The sequence below is a fragment of the Tachysurus fulvidraco genome, chromosome 7 (assembly GCF_022655615.1).
Source record: "Tachysurus fulvidraco isolate hzauxx_2018 chromosome 7, HZAU_PFXX_2.0, whole genome shotgun sequence".
Taxonomy (NCBI): domain Eukaryota; kingdom Metazoa; phylum Chordata; class Actinopteri; order Siluriformes; family Bagridae; genus Tachysurus; species Tachysurus fulvidraco.
In genome coordinates this window covers 25,481,706-25,505,938 of record NC_062524.1, presented here as the reverse complement: position 1 = coordinate 25,505,938, position 24,233 = coordinate 25,481,706, and the positions used below count along the sequence as shown (strand labels likewise).

Here is a 24,233-nt window from a genome sequence, read left to right as displayed (position 1 = left end):
CACAAGCAAATGCTACTACTGGTAATGTAACAGTTTCGACAGCATCTACACCGGCACCTACAAACGCTACAGCTACTACACAAGCAAATGCTACTACTGGTAATGTAACAGTCTCGACAGCATCTACACCAGCACCTACAAACGCTACAGCTACTACACAAGCAAATGCTACTTATGGTAATGTAACAGTTTCGACAGCATCTACACCAGCACCTACAAACACTACAGCTACTACACAAGCAAATGCTACTACTGGTAATGTAACAGTTTTGACAGCATCTACACCAGCACCTACAAACGCTACAGCTACTACACAAGCAAATGCTACTACTGGTAATGTAACAGTCTCGACAGCATCTACAACACCAGCACCTACAAACGCTACAGCTACTACACAAGCAAATGCTATTACTAGTAATGTAACAAATTCGACAGCATCTACAACACTAGCACTCACAAACGCTACAGCTACTACACAAGCAAATGCTACTACTGATGCAACAATTTCAACAACAAGTACAAGTACTTCAACAGTAGCTACTACTTCCAGCTCCACAATAACAACAACAGTGGTGACAACAGCAACAACAACAACAACAACAACAACAACAACAACAACAACAACAGCAGCTGTAACAGTTCGTCCACAGCCAACTGTCGACCTTAGTATTGGTCTCAAGATTGAGTTTACTGTAGAATTAAGCGATCCAAATACTCCTGCATTTAAATCTTTGGCTGCACAGGTGACTCAACTGGTACGTGTCAGACATTTTACTGAAATATTATGTAATTATATGAAACTATTCAGAACAGAAAACTATACATTTCACTACTGTGGTCAAAACTAAGATCTAAAATAGATGTTTTGTAAGATAAATTTACAAAATATTTGTCTATTGACTGAACAGACACAGTAATTAAAAGCTCTTACTGTCGGATAATAATAAAGATCATCTTTTTGCAGTTGAATGAAATCTATACAGTTCTCTTTGGCTCTAAGTACCGTGGCTGCAGAGTCAAAGCTTTCAGGTTAGAAACATTTTAAATTTACAATTCACACATTTTTTTTTTAAATGCATATTACATGTTTCATACATTGTAGATAAGAAATTATGTTTCTATACTCGGATAAATTGTTTTAAAATTTTCACATACAAGTAAAACAGTAATATTTTTCTGTATAAAAGAGTAATTTATTCATGTAATTCCAACACTAAGACAAATTCAGAATTAAAGTTTGTTAGGACAAATTAGCATATTAAAAATAACTTCTAAAGAATTTTATACAACACAAGAATGTAATATTAACAACATTTTTTTTCCTGCAGAGCTCAGTTGAAACGTGCTGCACAAAATACAGATGCAGATGTCGAGCTGATATTTGACGAGAACTCCACAACTCCCATCCCATCTGGACAAGCAGCAGCAACTGCTCTGAAGGAGGCTGTAGATAGTAACAGTAATTTGAGTGCACAAATTGATTCCAGCGCAATCACTGTCCTTAGTGAGTATAACCTTAAAAAAATAATTCCCAAAGGTATTGAAGGTTATTATAAGAAACAAGGGGTTAAAGGGAGAATTCTAATGAAAAAATGTCAAATGACAAATTAAAACACTGTATTTGCATCATGTTTGTCCTTACAAATATTTGCATTCATACCCTATATTTCTCTTTTCAGGCCAGCCAATTGATGTGATTGTGCTCTTCATAACAAATGGCACTTTTACAGCAGATCTCTCAAATATTAGTTCAGATTCATTCACAGCCAGAACATTAATGATTAAAAATGGAGTAAGTATGAAATAAGTAATAAGTGGTTTAATTGGTGAATTTGTGGAGAATTAGTCGCTTTCACAAATACAAGCATGAAATGCAGAAATACAGATACAAGACAAGTTTTGTTTTATATTTAGATATTTTTTTATATATAATTCTTGACATACTTGACAAGTTTGCTATAGATAAAATGTCCCATGACAGTGTAGTCTGATAGCTTGTTACCTTTAGATTACAGGTTCCTGCAGAGCTAAAAGAACACAATAAATTTTTATACAATTTTATTTCAAATCCTACTAGAGTTGTACATGGTCCTGTTGTGCCTGCACTGTATTTATTTGCAGAATGTATTTTTCTAATTACGTAAACTACACTATATACATATATCATGATTTTTATTGTAGAAAAGTTTCCCTTGTTAATCAACTGTTGACTTTTTTGCAGCTTAACCCTTTTTTCACTCAAGACTTCCCAAATTCATTCAGTCTCTTAAGCATGTTAAACTACAGGTACTTAAAAGTTTATTTTAAGCATTTTGCCTCATAAACCATCCATATTCATATTATAAAACCACATTTCAATACACACAGTTCTCATTACTAACTCACTTTATCTTTGTCTAACCAGCACTGGAACATTTAAAGCAGTTACTGATTCAATTCTGAACCGCATGGACTTGGCTTTTAACAGCTCTGCTGGAAATCCCAACACCACCCAAATTGCTCAAACTATGTTTCGAGCAGCCAAAAATGGCACCCTTCCTTTTCAGATCTCTATCACCAGTATCACAGTGAATGGCACGGGTAAGTAATACATACATATTTTATGTAGTAAGAAATATCCATGCTTGGAATAAAACACAGGGATATTCAATAATATAATATCCTGTGACAGGTAACTGTTAACATGCTATAACTTTACAGGAATTTAGCCAGAGACTGCAATTTGTAGTTTATAAAACCATGACATTTCATACTCTTTTACAATGTCCTTATATCTAACAAAATGGCAGCTAAAAGTATGTTTTTAATTATGGGGATTATGTGGAGCGCTCACCAGACAAGTTAAAAACAAAAAAATAAATAATTGACGACTTCTGACTGATCAGCATTGAGAACTTGGAAGAACTTCGATACATTGGGAAAATGTTATTTCAGTGTTTAAAGTTCAAATTATAAATCACTGTATCACGGTATACTGTCCAACTGATAAGTCATCATGGTCCTGGTCCTGAGCATTAGAGAACACACCTTTCATTTATATTTAACAACTGATCATCCTGTATTGTTGTTATCATAGTGCCTTTTGTTCTAACAAGTCATTTCTGTTTCATTTAAACAGTATTTAATTCAGGTGATGTCAGCAGCAGGATCAGTGTGCTCATGGCATTCTTCATGGTGGCTGTGTCGCTTCTGTTCACACGGTCCAGCTGATGATAAACCACATCCTCTTCTCAGAATGAGAACCTTTACCAAGTTTTACTATCCAGTTCCCTCAATGTATCATGTGAATATACCGAGCTAAGATTTTAAATAATGTGTATGCATAAAAAGTACAATAGGAACAGCATTATAAGAATCTGCCAACCTGTATGAATGTGCAATGATATGGTTTGGTCAATACTTGTAGCTTTAATTATTTTGAATGGACATCCTGTAACATATTCTTTGTATTTGATTGTTGATTACTCAATCCTGGTGTCGATTTTACTGTGTTGTAATTGTATTTATCAAATGGAAACTATTCTATGATAGATATAAGTTAACATTAGTAAGTTTATTTATAACAGTATATTTGCACAGAAATGCACATGCAAAAACATTATCTATCGAACCAGCTTTGGTGATGCATGTGGCGCTTTGGCTTAAAATACAAAGTATTACGGGTTTCTGCAAATTATTAAATATAATCCAGACGATGTCTTAAATTATGTTTTAGTCAAATTAATTAAGCATGAATGAAATAACACATAAATGAACTGTTCTGTAAAACACAGAATTGTGGTTTGACTGGATTTAATACGTGTCTTAATCTGGAGTTCTTTCCTAATATACAAAGCAATGAAGGAGAAAATATGTTATTTATACTGTAAGTTCTATAAACTGGTGCACTTTACAAAAAATCCTCCTTTTTTGTTCTTTTGTAAGGTGCTTATCACTATATATATTTATTTACTGCAGTGGGTATCTAGGTCTTTCTATATTTTCTGTTTTTTTTAAATAAGATTCATGGTGTATTGTACTTGCATTGAATGCAGCACTTTATATTTATAATTGCATAAATCAGTTTCAAATAAACTCATGAGAATCTATACTACTGGCTCTTTTTTAATGTCAATTATCTTCTCTCATATAATCACTGCTTAGATAGTCATTACTCCTTTATGAAGCTTTTTCCTCCTGCTCTTGTATGTCCTAACCAAACCAGTTTAAGGTGTGATTATCCAGTATCTGTAAAAATCAAGTCTAATCATTTTAATTTTGGATAGTTTTCAGTTTCTGACTGGCATAGTTTATCAACCTTTAGTCCATCCATCCATCCATTTTCTTCTGCTTATCCGGGGTCGGGTCACGGGAGCAGCAGTCTAAGCAGGGACGCCCAGACTTCCCTCTCCCCAGACACTTCCTCCAGCTCCTCCGGGGGAATACCGAGGCGTTCCCAGGCCAGCCGAGAGACTTGGTCCCTCCAGCGTGTCCTAGGTCTTCCACGGGGCCTCCTCCCGTTTGGACATGCCCGGAACACCTCCCCAGGGAGGCGTCCAGGAGGCATCCAAAACAGATGCCCGAGCCACCTCAGCTGACTCCTCTCGATGACCGATGACAGTGACCGATCTCCTCACCCTATCTCTAAGGGAGCACCCAGCCACCCTGCGACGGAAACTCATTTTGGCCGCCTTTATCTGGGATCTTGTCCTTTCGGTCATGACCCAAAGCCCATGACCATATGTGAGGGTAGGAATGTAGATCGACTGGTAAATAGAGAGCTTCGCCTTGTGGCTCAGCTCTTTCTTCACCACAACAGACCGGTATATCGACTGCATTACTGCAGAAGATCCACCGATCCACCTGTCGATCTCCCGCTCCATCCTTCCCTCACTCATGAGCAAAACCCCAAGTAGTTTTCATTTTTAAAGCACACCCTCTTGGTGATGGACAAAAGGAATTTTACATTTGTGCATCCATAAAACATAAAATGTTCGAAGGGAATGTTATGATTTAAACTGGTTGAAAAAATATTATAAATTATAATATATTATAAAATTATTAAAAATGTAATCATAATCACAAAAGATTCAATATTATATACAGAATCAAAATCATAAAGATTCAGTATTATAAATCAGAATCATAAAGAGAATCATTCATTCATTCATTCATTTTCATCCCATCGCAGGGTACACACACACACTCTCATTCACTCACGCAATCACACACTACAGACAATTTTCCAGAGATGCTAATCAAAAGACCGTGCATGAGTTTGAACTGGCGGAGGAAACCGGAGTACCCGGAGGAAACCCCCGAGGCACGGGGAGAACATGCAAACTCCGCACACACAAGGCGGAGGTGGGAATCGAACCCCCAACCCCAACATGCTAACCTCTAAGCCACCGTGCCCTTATAAAGAGAACCTGTATTATAAATTGAATTTGAATCAAAAACTGAATCAAAATCATAAGTTGAATCACAATCATAAGCAGAACAGTATCATAAACAGAATCAATACAATAAACTGAATCTGAATCCTAACTTGAATCTGTAAAAAGAATCAATATAATAAACAGAATAAGTATTATAACCAGAATCAGTGTCATGAACAGACTCAGAATCATCATTCAGTATGTTGGAGGTTTGTTGGAGGCTTTTAGGATCATTTTAAGCTCTCCGTTGGTTCCTTGGTAGTACTTCATCCTGTTTAAACTAGACACTGATTATACAGTTGTTTGTGCTCATTCTGTAACTATAATACTATAAATACTGTACTGTAATACTAATCCAATCTCACCAGGAGTGAAATTGAAGAAGACTAAATCTATATTTAAAGATTTCTGACCCGAGAAGTTCGGATAAGCGGTAGAAAATGAATGAATGAATGATTACAATCTGAGTTGAGGATAATAATTTTTCATGGTGGTTCACAGCGTTCTAACAACTTAACTCAAGTGTAACATTTGGTTTACGAAGAATCTAGTTTGTGAGATTTTATTATCATTATTATCTTCTGACAGGACTGTTAGTACTGCAGCAACGTTAGTGCAGCAGCAGCAAACACAAACACAACATCAACAATGGCGGATGTTGCTTTATTGTTAATGCTCATGGCTTTGCAAACCTACATTGGCATCCAAACGTGTACGTGCAGCTCCATGTAATTTGTATAAACGGAGGTTGTAATAGAGAATAACGGAAAATACATAACATTATTATATTATTAACACAGAAAAGGTAGCCTTAGCTTGTAGCTACCTACAATTATGTTTGCTGATAATTGATCATATTGCGGTAAAGTTAAAGTTTATTAAACATTAGTATACTTAAGGTACATTTTCAAAGCGTTAACAGTAACCCTGCCCCCAGCCCCGACCCCAGCCCCTTCTTAAGTTACATTATTAAAGGCGCTAACAGTAACGCCGCCCTTGCCGCAAGCGGTTCTTAAGTCTAGACCAGAAACGTTTTGGTGCTACTTAAAGGTGGTGTGCACGATGTCTGAAAGCCAATGTTGACATTTGAAATCACCAAAACAATCACGCCCCTAACCCAAATGGGTGTCACCCCTGTTTTGATAGCTCCACCCCACACATACATACGTAACCCAGGCATATTATGGCGGAACCTGCTGTGGCAGCTGGCCGAGGGGATAATTTTGATCAATAAATGATCACAATGAGTAATACTATGGTAATGCAGGTCAAATGTGTTTTTGTAGTACTGTGTGTTGTACTGTGAAAGGTTTAGCTCAGTTTCACGTGAAAGATGTTCAGTTCTTCTTTTATATTTTCATATTTTCTATATAGTTTTTTTATATAGTTTTCTTATATAGTTTATACTTTAGTAGTTTGTTAATAGTTTCTTTTATTATTATTATTTAATTTTTTTGCCTTTTTTTATACTTCTTATTCTAATACCGGGCAGTTGCATAAAGCATTTCACTGCATGTCGTACCCTGTATGTATGTGTATATGACAAATAAAATTTGATTTGATTGTATTTGTTCTCAGCAGCACTTGAAAGCTGATCCTGTATTAACACGGGTCCTGCTTCTTGCCTTATTGTAAGCCTTTTTTCGCTTTTTGTTTTTATCCGCCATGTCAATGATTCGATTGCTTTTGGCTAATGTCAGACATGCGCACTGAACACTCTCTCTGCCGCATATTGACAAGACACGCCCCTTTCTGCTCATTGGCTAGACGTTTGTTTTGTTAGTCAGCCTGACGCAGTTTTCTGAAGCATTTTTCAAACATCCTTCACCCCACCATTAAGAACCACTTTTCCTGGTTCAGAGCCGGTGCTTTGGGTGTCGAAAAGAAAAAAACGGTTTCTAAATTAGGCTCTGGCTCTGAACCAGCACTCAAACTGACTTTGTGGAAAAGGGGCATTAATGTCACATTTTTTCTGATACAAGTTGCAGCACTTTTAAACTAAAATGAACAAATAACGTCAAACATCTGAGGACTGATGAACCACTTAATCAAAACACCAAGTGATATATCATTTATTTCTTTTAAATGTCTTTTCCTTTGTTGTTTCACACTTTTATGTCTCTACAGCACTTTGTTCAACTTCGTTGTGTAAAATGTGCTTTAGAAATAAAATAGTTCAACAGAAGAATGCAAATCAATTCCACTAAACAAGAAACAGCAAGCTGCCACTACAGTATGTCTACAAAATGAAAGGGGTACTTGAATTGCATTACTTTTATAATGCGTAAAATCAAGACATCCTCTAATGTTTTGACATCATAGAAACTTATTTTAGAAACTTAATTTCATATATATGTGGCCAGATGGCAGAGGGAGGGTATGAATTAAATTAATTTAAATGATTTAAGAACCCTAAAGGGTTAACAATACCCGACTACACAACCCTGGGAATCTTACCCAATGAATTGATTGAAAATACTGTGCACAAGTTCCCCACTTTGTGGCAAACATGGTACATGGTAAATCACAGCAGTCCACGAGGAAACACCATCACCACCTAAAGACTTCAGCCCTGCTCTTCAGAAAAGGTCTGCAGCTCCTGTAAAACAGAATAACAGAACATGCACACACACACACACTCACACACACACACACACACACACACACACACACACACACACACACACACACACACACACACACACACTCACACACTCACACACTCACACACTCAAACACAAACAAAAATGTTTAACAAGGTTTAGGCAGGCAACAAAGCTGACACTTAATGCCTGCCAAACACACCTGCCAAACACACAATAACGAATTAACAAAATTAAAAAAATCAAATTAAAGAATAAAGAACACAAAACCAATTGTCACTGAAACAACAGAGAGAAAACAAATAATCACACCAGTACATTGGAAATGATACAGAGATTAGATTAACCAAAAATAACATAAATCAATTAAATAAAAACACAATTGGACCATCTAAGTGCAAAAGAGCACTCCCACACCATTAGCGGATTCACAACCGCATTAAAATGGCATTCACGAACGTTCAACGAAGAACAAGACAGCGGTGACATCACTGCATGCCCCTATCAGTCTACAACATAGGGAAAACTAATCATGTTAGCCAGTCACCATAAAACATTTATATAATAAAACCCACATGAATCAGACCCACCATATAACAGGAGCAGGGACCCGGGAGTCAGTAGAGGTGAAGATAATACTCCATAGTTGCAATGCGAAGTATAGTTTCAGTTTAATCATTCAGCTGGTGAAGCTCAGGATACATGAGGGAAAATAACAGTCGTCATCTGCCAATATACGGCATTGTATTGACTACAATAAACGCACGAGTTACTATCGAAACGCAAGTACATCAGCACGCCATTACAGTCATTAAAATGCATAACATTATGGTCGCATAAACAGATGTGAGACACACACCACAAACAATAAGTCAAAGCCACGATATCTGCAGCCACGGAGATGACTACAGTTGCTGCGATCGTCCTGCGAAGCTGCAGAAAACCGACATGTATAATCCGTGTTTTAAAGAGATGCATAGCGATAGTTGTTTCACATACCAAAATCACAACAGCCCTCAGTCCATAAACCGGAAGCGAAACGGGATCCCTGGAAGTGACGCTCGTTTAGGTCACACATGCATGTTGTTTATATATACTGCTTATAATCCAACCTCCTCTATCAGCACCAACCAATGAATAACCTAATGCCTAATAATAACTTACTGACCTCCACCTGCCACATATAGGGGGGCACGGTGGCTTAGTGGGTAGCACGTTCGCCTCACACCTCCAGAGTCGGGGTTTGATTCCCGCCTCCGCCTTGTGTGTGTGGAGTTTGCATGTTCTCCCCGTGCCTCGGGGGTTTCCTCCGGGTACTCCGGTTTCCTCCCCCAGTCCAAAGTCATGCATGGTAGGTTGATTGGCATCTCTGGAAAATTGTCCGTAGTGTGTGAGTGAATGAGAGTGTGTGTTTCTGCCATGCGATGGGTTGGCACTCTGTCCAGGGTGTATCCTGCCTCGATGCCCGATGACGCCTGAGATAGGCACAGGCTCCCCGTGACCTGAGAAGTTCGGATAAGCGGCAGAAAATGAATGAATGAATGAATGAATGAATGAATTTCATATATATAACAAATATCAAGAATGAAAATTGCTGATTAAAGAACGTTGAAAATGAATGTCAAATCCACCAACTCCCAAAGAGGAGTGATGAGTAGAACAAATAGCACAATAAGGAGCTATGTTTCTGAAAACAGGAACCCTAATTAACACAAAATTAAGTAAAGAATGTGAAAAAATAGAAACATGCACATTACATGTGCTGTGAATCATAACATGACATTGTGTGTAAATGTGTCAGTTGTACATACTGTAGGCATCATGCGATTTCTAAAATTTATAAAATAGCTTCAACTTTCTGTCATTGCATATGTGTTGATGAGGGAAAAAACATAACACTCAGTTTCTCATTTGCATAATTTAATTCTTAAAAATTAGAAAAACATCAAGCATGCCAATGTAATTACCACATAATTCATCTATTAGTCACTAGCACCTACTGCTTCCTTATCAGACCTTTCTTTCTTTTCCTGGTAATGAGGACTGTCGGAACTATACACAAGTGCTTCATGAACAGTTTTATATACTCAATTTTAAAAAAACATTTCTAAATGTACTAATTTATAAAACATTCTAAATAAATCAAGTAATTGTGGTTCTGTAAGAAATTCAAATCAATTAACCTACCTTCCCTACCATGACAGTTATTTGCTTATATGTCAGTAGTCAGATGCTAATACTAAGAAGTTCCATTATTATTCATGTACCACGTAGCTCAAAGCAACAAACATGAAGAAACAGAAAACAAATGTGTCAGTGATGGATAACAAAATGTCTTTAAACTTCAGAATGCAAACAAAAAAAAATTTTCATGTGAAAACAAAAATAACGCAGATGACATGCATTTATTAAAGAAGGAAAGAGCACACACTAAAATAGAAAAATAATTAATTTTTTCATCAATAATTAATTTTTTCAGCACATAAAATCTAGAAATCACATACACATTAAACCAAATATGAATAAATTTTTAATTTTAATACATTTCACATTCAACTCCATATGGAGTGAACCTGGAAGTTAAATACATCTGATAACATATACAGAAAGGCTATATAACATATACAGAAGTACATTTTGGGTGATGTGCATAACTTTAATACCCTCCTTTATGTCACCCACCAAGTATTATTAGGATAGAAACAGCATATTTGCAGTAAATTAAGGCTAATGGCAACCTTTTCTCATGTTTACTATCTATACAGCAAAAGCTGATACATTATCCAAGTAGTGAAATTTGAGAGATTTTATAAGTATTGTAGTACAACCTCTTTTGCATTTATTTTAGAAGCCTGCGAACACCACGTGCATTATTTGTACATTAAAACATTATTTACTTTATAATTATGTACTTCAAAATTATGTACTTCGGGTTTATTTACTTTAGATATCTCTGGAATGGAAATATCAGCTGTTCATTTTTAGCTTTGTTTCAAAAATTTGTAAATGAAATATACTTCTATATAGGATTGATAATGAGGCTTATGATGCATGCTCAAAGTTTGAAGCTTTCCCTCTCTGAACTTGTATAAGTCAACAGTGGAATGCAGTCTGTAATGTACATTCAAGACTAGAATGAGAACAAACCTGAAAGTGTCAAGTCCTGTGTGACAACGTGAAATCTGATAACACGTATCATCTCCCAATCAGCATCACAGGAGAAACAGAGAAAAAAAAGTGGGTTTATTCATCGTGGCAACTCATAGCCTATAAAAACCACAAACCAAGACCAGCATTACCTTAGTATCCTGAATACCGGGACTATGATTCTGACCTGAAACTGAGGACTTTTTATAACACTCTAACTGAACACTTACAAAGATTACAAATCATCTGGGTGAGTTTAATATTTTGCACATTAATTAGTGATGGAAGTAATAATGTATTCATACCTATGAAATAATGATCAAATTTATAATAAATATTCAGGTTATTAGATATAAATTGTCTGTATATAAGACATAATAAATATTTTGTCATCTATTTAAATGTTATCAGGTACAATTCTAGATATAAAGATACTGTTAAATGAGATTTTTTAATAAGCAAAGGCACACCGAAATTGAAAATTTTTTAAATTCTTTTGGATGTTGTGATATAATATGCATTCTATGTGTGCCATTAACCAGGCACAAAAAAATGTCTGTGTATGCATATGTATATATACACGTAAGTGTGTATGTGTCATCTCAGCTATTTTGCAAAGGAGAAAAATTTCAAGCGAGTTTAGATGAAAAATATTTAGTAATCTCTGGAAATCCAATGAGACCTGGCACTATCATGTTCTAGAAAGAATTAAGTAAAGGTTTTTCAATAATTTTCCTAAAAGAATTAAGTAAAGGTTTTTAGTGAAAGAGCAGAGGAAAACATAAGACATGGTTTTTCATTCTCAACCTGATATTAAATGTTAACAGTTATCTTAAAGCTGTCTTAAAAATATCTTGCCATCTTTTCTTGGAAATATCTTTACACATGAAGGCAGGCAGGTATTTCAGCATTGGGAAAACATCCCAGACTGGTTTAGGCGTTGAAACTTTAGCAGAAGTGAATGTCAAATTGTTCAAAAAATGCTGTGAAAAAAAACCCCAATGGTATCTAAAAATGATTAATAGTCTGTGATATAGATTACCAATGTATAAAACTCTATAGAATGCAGATGAAGAATATTGTGTAATGTAATACAATGGAAAACACAATGTGGTACAACAGATGAAAATGTTTTGATTTCTGAAAAGTGTATAATAAATTTGTGTAATATTATTTAAGGGTGTTATTGGGAAACATTTAGGATGACGAGAAAAGAACTGAGAATCGTGTTCATACTGTGTAAGTACTTATTCTAGGCTGATGTTTTTTCACTGTTATTGTTTCAACCATAATTCCTTACTGCAGATTTTGAATAATAATAATAATAATAATAATAATAATAATAATAATAATAATAATAATAATAATAATAATAATGATTTTATAGGTATCATTCTGAGATCTGTAACTGGAGAAAGCACAAATGACACATCTACAACAACAACACCTACAAACGCAACAGCTACCACACAAGCAAATGCTACTACTGGTAATGTAACAGTTTCGACAGCAACTACAAACGCTACAGCTACTACACAAGCAAATGCTACTACTGGTAATGTAACAGTTTTGACAGCAACTACAAACACTACAGCTACTACACAAGCAAATGCTACTACTGGTAATGTAACAGTTTCGACAGCATCTACAAACGCAACAGTTACTACACAAGCAAATGCTACTACTGGTAATGTAACAGTTTCAACAGCAACTACAACACCAACACCTACAAATGTTACTACTGGTAATGTAACAGTTTCAACAGCAACTACAAACGCCACAGCTACCACACAAGCAAATGCTACTACTGGTAATGTAACAGTTTCAACAGCAACTACAAACGCTACAGCTACTACACAAGCAAATGCTACTACTGGTAATGTAACAGTTTTGACAGCAACTACAATCACTACAGCTACTACACCAGCAAATGCTACTACTGGTAATGTAACAGTTTCGACAGCATCTACAAACGCAACAGCTACTACACAAGCAAATACTACTACTGGTAATGTAACAGTTTCGACAGCATCTACAAACGCTACAGCTACTACACAAGCAAATGCTACTACTGGTAATGTAACAGTTTCGACAGCAACTACAACACCAACACCTACAAATGTTACTACTGGTAATGTAACAGTTTCAACAGCAACTACAAACGCCACAGCTACCACACAAGCAAATGCTACTACTGGTAATGTAACAGTTTCAACAGCAACTACAACACCAACACCTACAAATGTTACTACTGGTAATGTAACAGTTTCAACAGCAACTACAAACGCCACAGCTACCACACAAGCAAATGCTACTACTGGTAATGTAACAGTTTCAACAGCAACTACAACACCAACACCTACAAATGTTACTACTGGTAATGTAACAGTTTCGACAGCAACTACAAACGCCACAGCTACTACACAAGCAAATGCTACTACTGGTAATGTAACAGTTTCGACAGCATCTACAAACGCTACAGCTACTACACAAGCAAATGCTACTACTGGTAATGTAACAGTTTCAACAGCAACTACAACACCAACACCTACAAATGTTACTACTGGTAATGTAACAGTTTCAACAGCAACTACAAACGCCACAGCTACCACACAAGCAAATGCTACTACTGGTAATGTAACAGTTTCAACAGCAACTACAAACGCTACAGCTACTACACAAGCAAATGCTACTACTGGTAATGTAACAGTTTTGACAGCAACTACAATCACTACAGCTACTACACCAGCAAATGCTACTACTGGTAATGTAACAGTTTCGACAGCATCTACAAACGCAACAGCTACTACACAAGCAAATACTACTACTGGTAATGTAACAGTTTCGACAGCATCTACAAACGCTACAGCTACTACACAAGCAAATGCTACTACTGGTAATGTAACAGTTTCGACAGCAACTACAACACCAACACCTACAAATGTTACTACTGGTAATGTAACAGTTTCAACAGCAACTACAAACGCCACAGCTACCACACAAGCAAATGCTACTACTGGTAATGTAACAGTTTCAACAGCAACTACAACACCAACACCTACAAATGTTACTACTGGTAATGTAACAGTTTCAACAGCAACTACAAACGCCACAGCTACCACACAAGCAAATGCTACTACTGGTAATGTAACAGTTTCAACAGCAACTACAACACCAACACCTACAAATGTTACTACTGGTAATGTAACAGTTTCGACAGCAACTACAAACGCCACAGCTACTACACAAGCAAATGCTACTACTGGTAATGTAACAGTTTCGACAGCATCTACAAACGCAACAGCTACTACACAAGCAAATACTACTACTGGTAATGTAACAGTTTCGACAGCATCTACAAACGCTACAGCTACTACACAAGCAAATGCTACTACTGGTAATGTAACAGTTTCAACAGCAACTACAACACCAACACCTACAAATGTTACTACTGGTAATGTAACAGTTTCAACAGCAACTACAAACGCCACAGCTACCACACAAGCAAATGCTACTACTGGTAATGTAACAGTTTCAACAGCAACTACAAACGCAACAGCTACTACACAAGCAAATGCTACTACTGGTAATGTAACAGTTTCGACAGCAACTACAAACGCTACAGCTACTACACAAGCAAATGCTACTACTGGTAATGTAACAGTTTTGACAGCAACTACAATCACTACAGCTACTACACCAGCAAATACTACTACTGGTAATGTAACAGTTTCGACAGCATCTACAAACGCAACAGCTACTACACAAGCAAATACTACTACTGGTAATGTAACAGTTTCGACAGCATCTACAAACGCTACAGCTACTACACAAGCAAATGCTACTACTGGTAATGTAACAGTTTCGACAGCAACTACAACACCAACACCTACAAATGTTACTACTGGTAATGTAACAGTTTCAACAGCAACTACAAACGCCACAGCTACCACACAAGCAAATGCTACTACTGGTAATGTAACAGTTTCAACAGCAACTACAACACCAACACCTACAAATGTTACTACTGGTAATGTAACAGTTTCAACAGCAACTACAAACGCCACAGCTACCACACAAGCAAATGCTACTACTGGTAATGTAACAGTTTCAACAGCAACTACAACACCAACACCTACAAATGTTACTACTGGTAATGTAACAGTTTCGACAGCAACTACAAACGCCACAGCTACTACACAAGCAAATGCTACTACTGGTAATGTAACAGTTTCGACAGCATCTACAAACGCAACAGCTACTACACAAGCAAATACTACTACTGGTAATGTAACAGTTTCGACAGCATCTACAAACGCTACAGCTACTACACAAGCAAATGCTACTACTGGTAATGTAACAGTTTCAACAGCAACTACAACACCAACACCTACAAATGTTACTACTGGTAATGTAACAGTTTCAACAGCAACTACAAACGCCACAGCTACCACACAAGCAAATGCTACTACTGGTAATGTAACAGTTTCAACAGCAACTACAAACGCAACAGCTACTACACAAGCAAATGCTACTACTGGTAATGTAACAGTTTCGACAGCAACTACAAACGCTACAGCTACTACACAAGCAAATGCTACTACTGGTAATGTAACAGTTTCGACAGCAACTACAAACGCAACAGCTACTACACAAGCAAATGCTACTACAGGTAATGTAACAGTTTCGACAGCAAATACAAACGCCACAGCTACTACACAAGCAAATGCTACTACTGGTAATGTAACAGTTTCAACAGCAACTACAACACCAACACCTACAAATGTTACTACTGGTAATGTAACAGTTTCAACAGCAACTACAAACGCCACAGCTACCACACAAGCAAATGCTACTACTGGTAATGTAACAGTTTCAACAGCAACTACAAACGCCACAGCTACCACACAAGCAAATGCTACTACTGGTAATGTAACAGTTTCAACAGCAACTACAAACGCAACAGCTATTACACAAGCAAATGCTACTACTGGTAATGTAACAGTTTCGACAGCAACTACAAACGCTACAGCTACTACACAAGCAAATGCTACTACTGGTAATGTAACAGTTTCGACAGCAACTACAAACGCCACAGCTACTACACAAGCAAATGCTACTACTGGTATTGTAACAGTTTCGACAGCATCTACAAACGCAACAGCTACTACACAAGCAAATGCTACTACTGGTAATGTAACAGTTTCCACAGCAACTACAAACGCAACAGCTACTACACAAGCAAATGCTACTACAGGTAATGTAACAGTTTCGACAGCAAATACAAACGCCACAGCTACTACACAAGCAAATGCTACTACTGGTAATGTAACAGTTTCGACAGCAACTACAAACGCCACAGCTACTACACAAGCAAATGCTACTACTGGTAATGTAACAGTTTCGACAGCACCTCCAACACCAGCAATTACAAAGGCTACAGCTACTACACAAGCAAATGCTACAACAATAACTACTACTTCCAGCTCCCCAATAACAACAACAGTGGTGACAACAGCAACAGCAGCAGCCGTAACAGTTCGTCCACAGCCAACTGTCGACCTGAGTATTGGTCTCAAGACTGAGTTTACTGTAGAATTAAGCGATCCAAATACTCCTGCATTTAAATCTTTGGCTGCACAGGTGACTCAACTGGTACGTGTCAGACCATCTACTGAAATATTATATAATTATGTGAAATAATTTATGAAATTATAAGAACAGAAAACTATACATTTCACAATTGTGGTCAAAAGTAAGATCTAAAAAGATGTTTTGTGAGATTTTTTTATTGACTATTTTTCTGTGGTCTTTTGTGTAAATGTGGGGTGGTTTTCATGTTGTTTTTGAGCATGTATGCTGGTGTGGAGCTGCTTCTTCCATTGCAGTGGTTTTTCATTGTATTGTTCTTCTATGAACATGTTCTTTTAATTGAGAAAAGGGTGGGGTTATTGGGCTTGTTTAGACCCAATTAAGTTAATTAATATCACAGGGTGGGTCAGTTGATTGCAAGGCCTATATATCCCCCCTTTTTTGACAAATGTGCTTCATTTGCCTGAAGAAGACCCAAGAGGGTCGAAACGTTGCTTTTTTTAATTAATTAATAAAGATGGGAGGTTAAAAGTGTTGCGGACATTACAAATTTTTTACTTTAACAGTTTCTTTTGTCCTGCACCTGCCGGAAGGTGGGATGTGCACACATTTACTGATTTAACAGATTGTGAGATAAATTTACAAAATATTTGTTTATTGACTAAACAGAGACTGTAATAAAAAGTTCTAACACGGGGAAGCTGTGGCCTAATGGTTAGAGAGTCTGACTCGTAACCCTAAGGTTGTGGGTTCGAGTCTCGGGCTGGCCACGGTTGAGGTGCCCTTGGGCCCAGCATAAATGGCTGCCCACTGCTCCGGGTGTGTGTTCACGGTGTGTGTGTGTGCACATTGTATGGGTTAAATGTAGAGTACGAATTCTGAGTATGGGTCACCATACTTAGCTGTATATCACATCACTGTCACAAATTGTAGTATAATAATAAATATCATCTTTTTGCAGTTGAATCCAATCTACAGAAAACGCTTTGGCTCTAAGTACCGCGGCTGCAGAGTCAAAGCTTTCAAGTGAGACCCATTTTAAATTTACAATTAACACATTTTTATATGTACATATTACATGTTTCATACATTGTAGTAAGAAATTAATTTTCTATTCTGGAATACATAGTTTAAAATTTTCACATACAAGTAAAACAGTAATATTTTTCTGTTTAAAAGAGTAATTTATTCATGTTATTCCAACCCTAAGACAAATTAAGAGTTAAAGTTTGTTAGGACAAATTAGCATATTAAAAATAACTTCTAAAGAATTTTATACAACACATGAATGTAATATTAACTATGATTTTTTTCCTGCAGACCTCAGCTTATACGTGCTGTACAAAATACAGATGCAGATGTCGAGCTGATATTCGACGAGAACTCTACAACTCCCATCCCATCTGGACAAGCAGCAACAACTGTGCTGAAAGAGGCTGTAGATAGTGACAGTACTTTGAGTGCACAAATTGATTCCAGCGCAATCACTGTCCTTAGTGAGTATAACCTTAAAAAACAATAATTCCCAGATGAGTGGAGGTTATTATAACAAACAAGGGTGTAAAGGGAGATTCTAATAAAAAAAATATCAAATGACAAATTAAAACACTGTATTTGCACCATGTATGTCCTTCCAAATATTTGCATTTATACCCTATATTTCTCTTTTCAGATCAGCCAATCAGTGTGACTGTCATTTTTGTAACAAATGGCACTTTTACAGCAGATCTCTCAAATACTAGTTCAGATTCATTCACAACCAGAACATTAATGATTAAAAATGGAGTAAGTATGAAATTAGTACCCTTTGGTTTAAATGATGAACTTGTGAAAATGCAAAACACAATGCAAATCGCTTTCACAAATACAAGCATGAAATGCAGAAATACAGATATAGACTAATAGTCACAGTAAGTTCCACTAATATAAATCACTCAAATTTGGGATTCAATCACTAAAATGCACATTAGAGACATTTTTATCTATAGCAAACTTGTCAAGTACTGTATGTCAAGAATAATATATAAAAAAGAAAAAGTTTTGATTTATACTTTTTTATGTTTTGCTTGATATTTTTTATATATTATTCCTCTGACGGTGTAGTCTTATAGCTTGTTACCTTTAGAGTACAGGTTCCTGCAGAGCTGAAAGAACACAATACACAATGATCACAAACTCTGCAGTGTTTTTATTTCTAATCCTACTAGAGTTGTACATGGTCCTGTTGTGCCTGATGTGTATTTACTTGCAGAATGTAATTTTTTTAATGATGTATACAGTATATACATTTCAGCACTTTGCACACATGCTTGTATATGTGAAAGCTATTGATGTTGTTTTCCCTTTATATATATATATATATATATATATATATATATATATATATATATATATATATATATATATATAATATTATGATATTAATTGTAGAAAAGTTTCCCTTGTTAATCAACTGTTGACTTCTTTACAGCTTAACCCTTTTTTCACTCAAGATTTCCCAAATTCATTCAGTCTCTTAACCATGTTAAACTACAGGTACTTAAAAGTTTATTTTAAGCATTTTGCCTCATAGACCATAAAACCAAATTTCAATACACACATTTCTCTTTACTAACTCACTTTATCTTTGTCTAACCAGCACCGGAACGTTTAAAGCAGTTACTGATTCAATTCTGAACAGCATGGACTTGGCTTTTAACAGCTCTGCTGGAAATCCCAACACCACCCAAATTGCTCAAACTATGTTTCGAGCAGCCAAAAATGGCACCCTTCCTTTTCAGATCTCTATCACCAGTATCACAGTGAATGGCACGGGTAAGTAATACATACATATTTTATGTACTAAGAAATATCCATGCTTGAAATAAAACACTTAGGGATATTCAATAATATAATATCCTGTGACAGGGTGTTGTGGCATGACCCTGTACAAAGCAGAGTAACTGTTAACATGCTATAACTTTACAGGAATTTAGCCAGAGACTGCAATTTGTAGTTTATAAAACCATGACATTTCATACTCTTTTACAATGTCCTTATATCTAACAAAATGGCAGCTAAAAGTATGTTTTTAATTATGGGGATTATGTGGAGCGCTCACCAGACAAGTTAAAAACAAAAAAATAAATAATTGACGACTTCTGACCGATCAGCATTGAGAACTTGGAAGAACTTCGATACATTGGGAAAATGTTATTTCAATGTTTAAAGTTCAAATTATAAATCACTGTATCACGGTATACTGTCCAACTGATAAGTCATCATGGTCCTGGTCCTGAGCATTAGAGAACACACCTTTCATTTATATTTAACAACTGATCATCCTGTATTGTTGTTATCATAGTGCCTTTTGTTCTAACAAGTCATTTCTGTTTCATTTAAACAGTATTTAATTCAGGTGATACTACTGGTACTGTAACAGTTTCAACAACTACTCCAGCGGTAGTAATCCTTACAAATACTTCCAGCTCCCCAATAACAACAACAACAGCAGCAGCTGTAACACTTCGTCCACAGCCAACTGTCGACCTGAGTGTTGGTCTCATGACTCCTTTTACTACAGAATTAGGTGATCCAACTACTCCTGCATTTAAATCTTTGGCTGCACAGGTGACTCAACTGGTACGTGTCAGACAATCCACTGAAATATTATAAAACAATGTGAAATTATTCAGAACAGAAAACTACATTTCTCTACTGTGGTCAAAATTAAGATCTAAAACAGATGTTTTTTGAGATAAATTTACAAAATATTTGTCTACTGACTAAACAGAGACAGTAATAAAAAGCTCTAACTGTAGGATAACAATAAATATCATCTTTTTGCAGTTGAATCAAATCTATACAGTTCTTTTTGGCTCTAAGTACCGTGGCTGCAGAGTCAAAGCTTTCAGGTGAGAACCATTTTAAATTTACAATTCACACATTTTTTTTTTAAATGCATATTACATGTTTCATACATTGTAGATGAGAAATTATGTTTCTGTACTGGGATACAATGTTTAAAAATTAAACAGTAAAACAGTAATATTTTTCTGTTTAAAAGAGTAATTTATTCATGTAATTCCAACCCTAAGAGAAATTCAGAGTTAAAGTTTGTTCGGACAAATTAGCAAAGATCTAAAAAAAAATCTAAAGAATTTTATACAACACAAGAATGTAATATTAACAACATTTTTTTCCTGCAGAGGTCGATCTACACGTGCTGACCAAAATACAGATGCAGATGTCGAGCTGATATTCGACGAGAACTCCACAACTCCCATCCCATCTGGACAAGCAGCAGCAACTGCTCTGAAGGAGGCTGTAAATAGTAACAGTAATTTTAGTGCGCTAATTGATCCCAGCGCAATCACTGTCCTTAGTGAGTATAACCTTATAAAATAATAATTCTCAGAGGATTGGCATTTATAAAAGAATTCTAATAAAAAAAATATCAAATGACAAATTAAAACACTGTATTTGCATCATGTTTGTCCTTCCAAATATTTGCATTTATACCCTATATTTCTCTTTTCAGATCAGCCAATCGGTGTGACTGTCATTTTTGTAACAAATGGCACTTTTACAGCAGATCTCTCAAATACTAGTTCAGATTCATTCACAACCAGAACATTAATGATTAAAAATGGAGTAAGTATGAAATTAGTACCCTTTGGTTTAATTGTGAACTTGTGAAAATGCAAAACAGAATTAGTCGCTTTCACAAATACAAGCATGAAATGCAGAAATACAGATATAGACTAATAGTCACAGTAAGTTCCACTAATATAAATCACTCAAATTTGGGATTCAATCACTAAAATGCACATTTTTATCTATAGCAAACTTGTCAAGTACTGTATGTCAAGAATAATATATAAAAAATAAAAAGTTTTGATTTATACTTTTTTATGTTTTGCTTGATATTTTTTATATATTATTCCTATGACGGTGTAGTCTGATAGCTTGTTACCTTTAGATTACAGGTTCCTGCAGAGCTGAAAGAACACGATACACAATGATCACAAACTCTGCAGTGTTTTTATTTCTAATCCTACTAGAGTTGTACATGGTCCTGTTGTGCCTGTCTTGTATTTATTTGCAGAATGTATTTTTTTTTAATGATGTATACAGTATATACATTTCAGCACTTTGCACATATGCTTGTATATGTGAAAGCTATTGATGTTGTTTTCCCTTATATATATATATATATATATATATATATATATATATATATATATATATAATTTTAATATCAAGATTTTAATTGTAGAAAAGTTTCCCTTGTTAATCAACTGTTGACTTCTTTGCAGCTTAACCCTTTTTTCACTCAAGACTTCCCAAATTCATTCAGTCTCTTAACCATGTTAAACTACAGGTAATTAAAAGTTTATTTTAAGCATTTTGCCTCATAGACCATAAAACCAAATTTCAATACACACATTTCTCTTTACTAACTCACTTTATCTTTGTCTAACCAGCACCGGAACGTTTAAAGCAGTTACTGATTCAATTCTGAACAGCATGGACTTGGCTTTTAACAGCTCTGCTGGAAATCCCAACACCACCCGAATTGCTCAAACTATGTTTCGAGCAGCCAAAAATGGCAACCTTCCTTTTCAGATCTCTATCACCAGTATCACAGTGAATGGCACGGGTAAGTAGTACATACATATTTTATGTAGTAAGAAATATCCATGCTTGGAATAAAACACTTAGGGATATTCAATAATATAATATCCTGTGACAGGGTGTTGTGGCATGACCCTGTACAAAGCAGAGTAACTGTTAACATGCTATAACTTTACAGGAATTTAGCCAGAGACTGCAATTTGTAGTTTATAAATCAATAACATTTCATACTCTTTTACAATGCCCTTATATCTAACATTATGGCAGCTAAAAGTATGTTTTTAATTATGGGGATTATGTGGAGCGCTCGCCAGACAAGACCGATCAGCATTGAAAACTCGAAAGAACTTCGAAACATTGGGGAAATGTTATTTCAGTGTTTAAAATTCAACTTATAAATCACTGTGTCACGGTATACTGTCCAACTGATAAGTCATCATGGTCCTGGTCCTGAGCATTAGAGAACACACCTTTCATTTTTATTTAACAACTGATCATCCTGTATTGTTGTTATCATAGTGCCTTTTGTTCTAACAAGTCATTTCTGTTTCAACAGTATTTAATTCAGGTGATGTCAGCAGCAGGATCAGTGTGCTCATGGCGTGCTTCATGGTGGCTGTGTCGCTTCTGTTCACACGGTCCAGCTGATGCTAAACCACATCCTCCTCTAAGAATGAGAACCTTTACCAAGTTTTACTATCCAGTTCCCTCAATGAATCATGTGAATATACCGAGCTAAGATTTTAAATAATGTGTATGTGTAAAAAGTACAATAGGAACAGCATTATAAGAATCTGCTAACTTGTTTGAATGTGCAATAATATGGATTGGTCAATACTTGTAGCTTTAATTATTTTGACATCTTGTAACATATTCTTTGTATTTGATTGTGGATTACTCAATCCTGGAGTCTATTTTACAGTGATGGAATTGTATTTATCAAATGGAAACTATTCTATGATAGATCTAAGTTAACATTAGTAAGTTTATTTATAACAGTATATTTGCACAGAAATGCACATGCAAAAACATTATCTATCGAACCAGCTTTGGTGATGCATGTGACACTTTGGCTTAAAAAACAAAGTATTGAGGGTTTTTGCAAATTATTTAATATAATCCAGACGATGTCCTAAATTATGTTTTAGACAAAATTAATTAAGCATGAATGAAATAACACATAAATGAACTGTTCTGTAAAACACAGAATTGTGGTTTGACTTTATTTAATACGTGTCTTAATCTGGAGTTCTTTCCTAATATACAAAGCAATGAAGGAGAAAATGTTATGTATACTGTAAGTTCTATAAACTGGTGCACTTTACAAAAAAAAATCCTCCTTTTTGTTCTTTTGTAAGGTGCTTATCACTATATATGTATTTATTTACTGCAGTGGGTATCTAGGGTATCTTTCTATATTTTATGTTTTTCTTGAAATAAGATTCATGGTGTATTGTGCTTGCATTGAATGCAGCACTTTATATTTATAAATGCATAAATCAGTTTCAAATAAACTCATGAGAATCTATACTACTGGCTCTTATTTAATGTCAATTATCTTCTCTCATATAATCACTGTTTAGATAGTCGTTACTCCTTTATGAAGCTTTTTCCTCCTGCTCTTGTATGTCCTAACCAAACCAGTTTAAGGTGTGACTATCCAGTATTTGTAATAATCCAGTCTAATCATTTTAATTGTGGTTATTTTTAAGTTTCTGACTGGCATAGTTTATAAACCATTAGTGGTTTTCATTTTTAAAGCACACCCTCATGGTGATGGACAAAAAACGAATTTTACATTTGTGCATCCATAAAACATAAAATGTTCAAAGGGAATGTTATGATTTAAACTGGTTAA

At 35.6% G+C, this 24,233-nt stretch overlaps 1 protein-coding gene and 1 long non-coding RNA gene across 2 annotated transcripts; both read left to right on the top strand.

The window, feature by feature from the left end:
- The first annotated feature begins 395 nt into the window (after nt 1–395).
- LOC113650017 (uncharacterized threonine-rich GPI-anchored glycoprotein PJ4664.02-like) lies at nt 396–23,903 on the top strand. Its single transcript, XM_047816444.1, has 13 exons — nt 396–755; nt 965–1,029; nt 1,329–1,504; nt 1,680–1,792; nt 2,222–2,286; nt 19,398–19,573; nt 20,145–20,380; nt 20,588–20,652; nt 20,947–21,122; nt 21,279–21,391; nt 22,057–22,121; nt 22,225–22,400; nt 22,932–23,903. Exons 4-13 carry the CDS (start codon nt 1,778–1,780, stop codon nt 23,021–23,023), a joined length of 1,179 nt encoding a protein of 392 aa, XP_047672400.1. The 5' UTR covers nt 396–755; nt 965–1,029; nt 1,329–1,504; nt 1,680–1,777; the 3' UTR covers nt 23,024–23,903.
- Nucleotides 11,300–12,758, top strand: LOC125145220. Its single transcript, XR_007143554.1, has 3 exons — nt 11,300–11,417; nt 12,347–12,406; nt 12,555–12,758. It is a non-coding gene; the product is annotated as an uncharacterized LOC125145220 (long non-coding RNA).
- Nucleotides 23,904–24,233: the final 330 nt, after the last annotated feature.

What these genes read in the sequence shown, in the direction of transcription:
- LOC113650017 (XM_047816444.1), top strand. An exon ending in CATTAATGATTAAAAATGGA is followed by an intron (nt 21,392 to 22,056) that starts GTAAGTATGAAA and finishes ACTTCTTTGCAG; the next exon opens with CTTAACCCTTTTTTCACTCA. An exon ending in TTAACCATGTTAAACTACAG is followed by an intron (nt 22,122 to 22,224) that starts GTAATTAAAAGT and finishes TTGTCTAACCAG; the next exon opens with CACCGGAACGTTTAAAGCAG.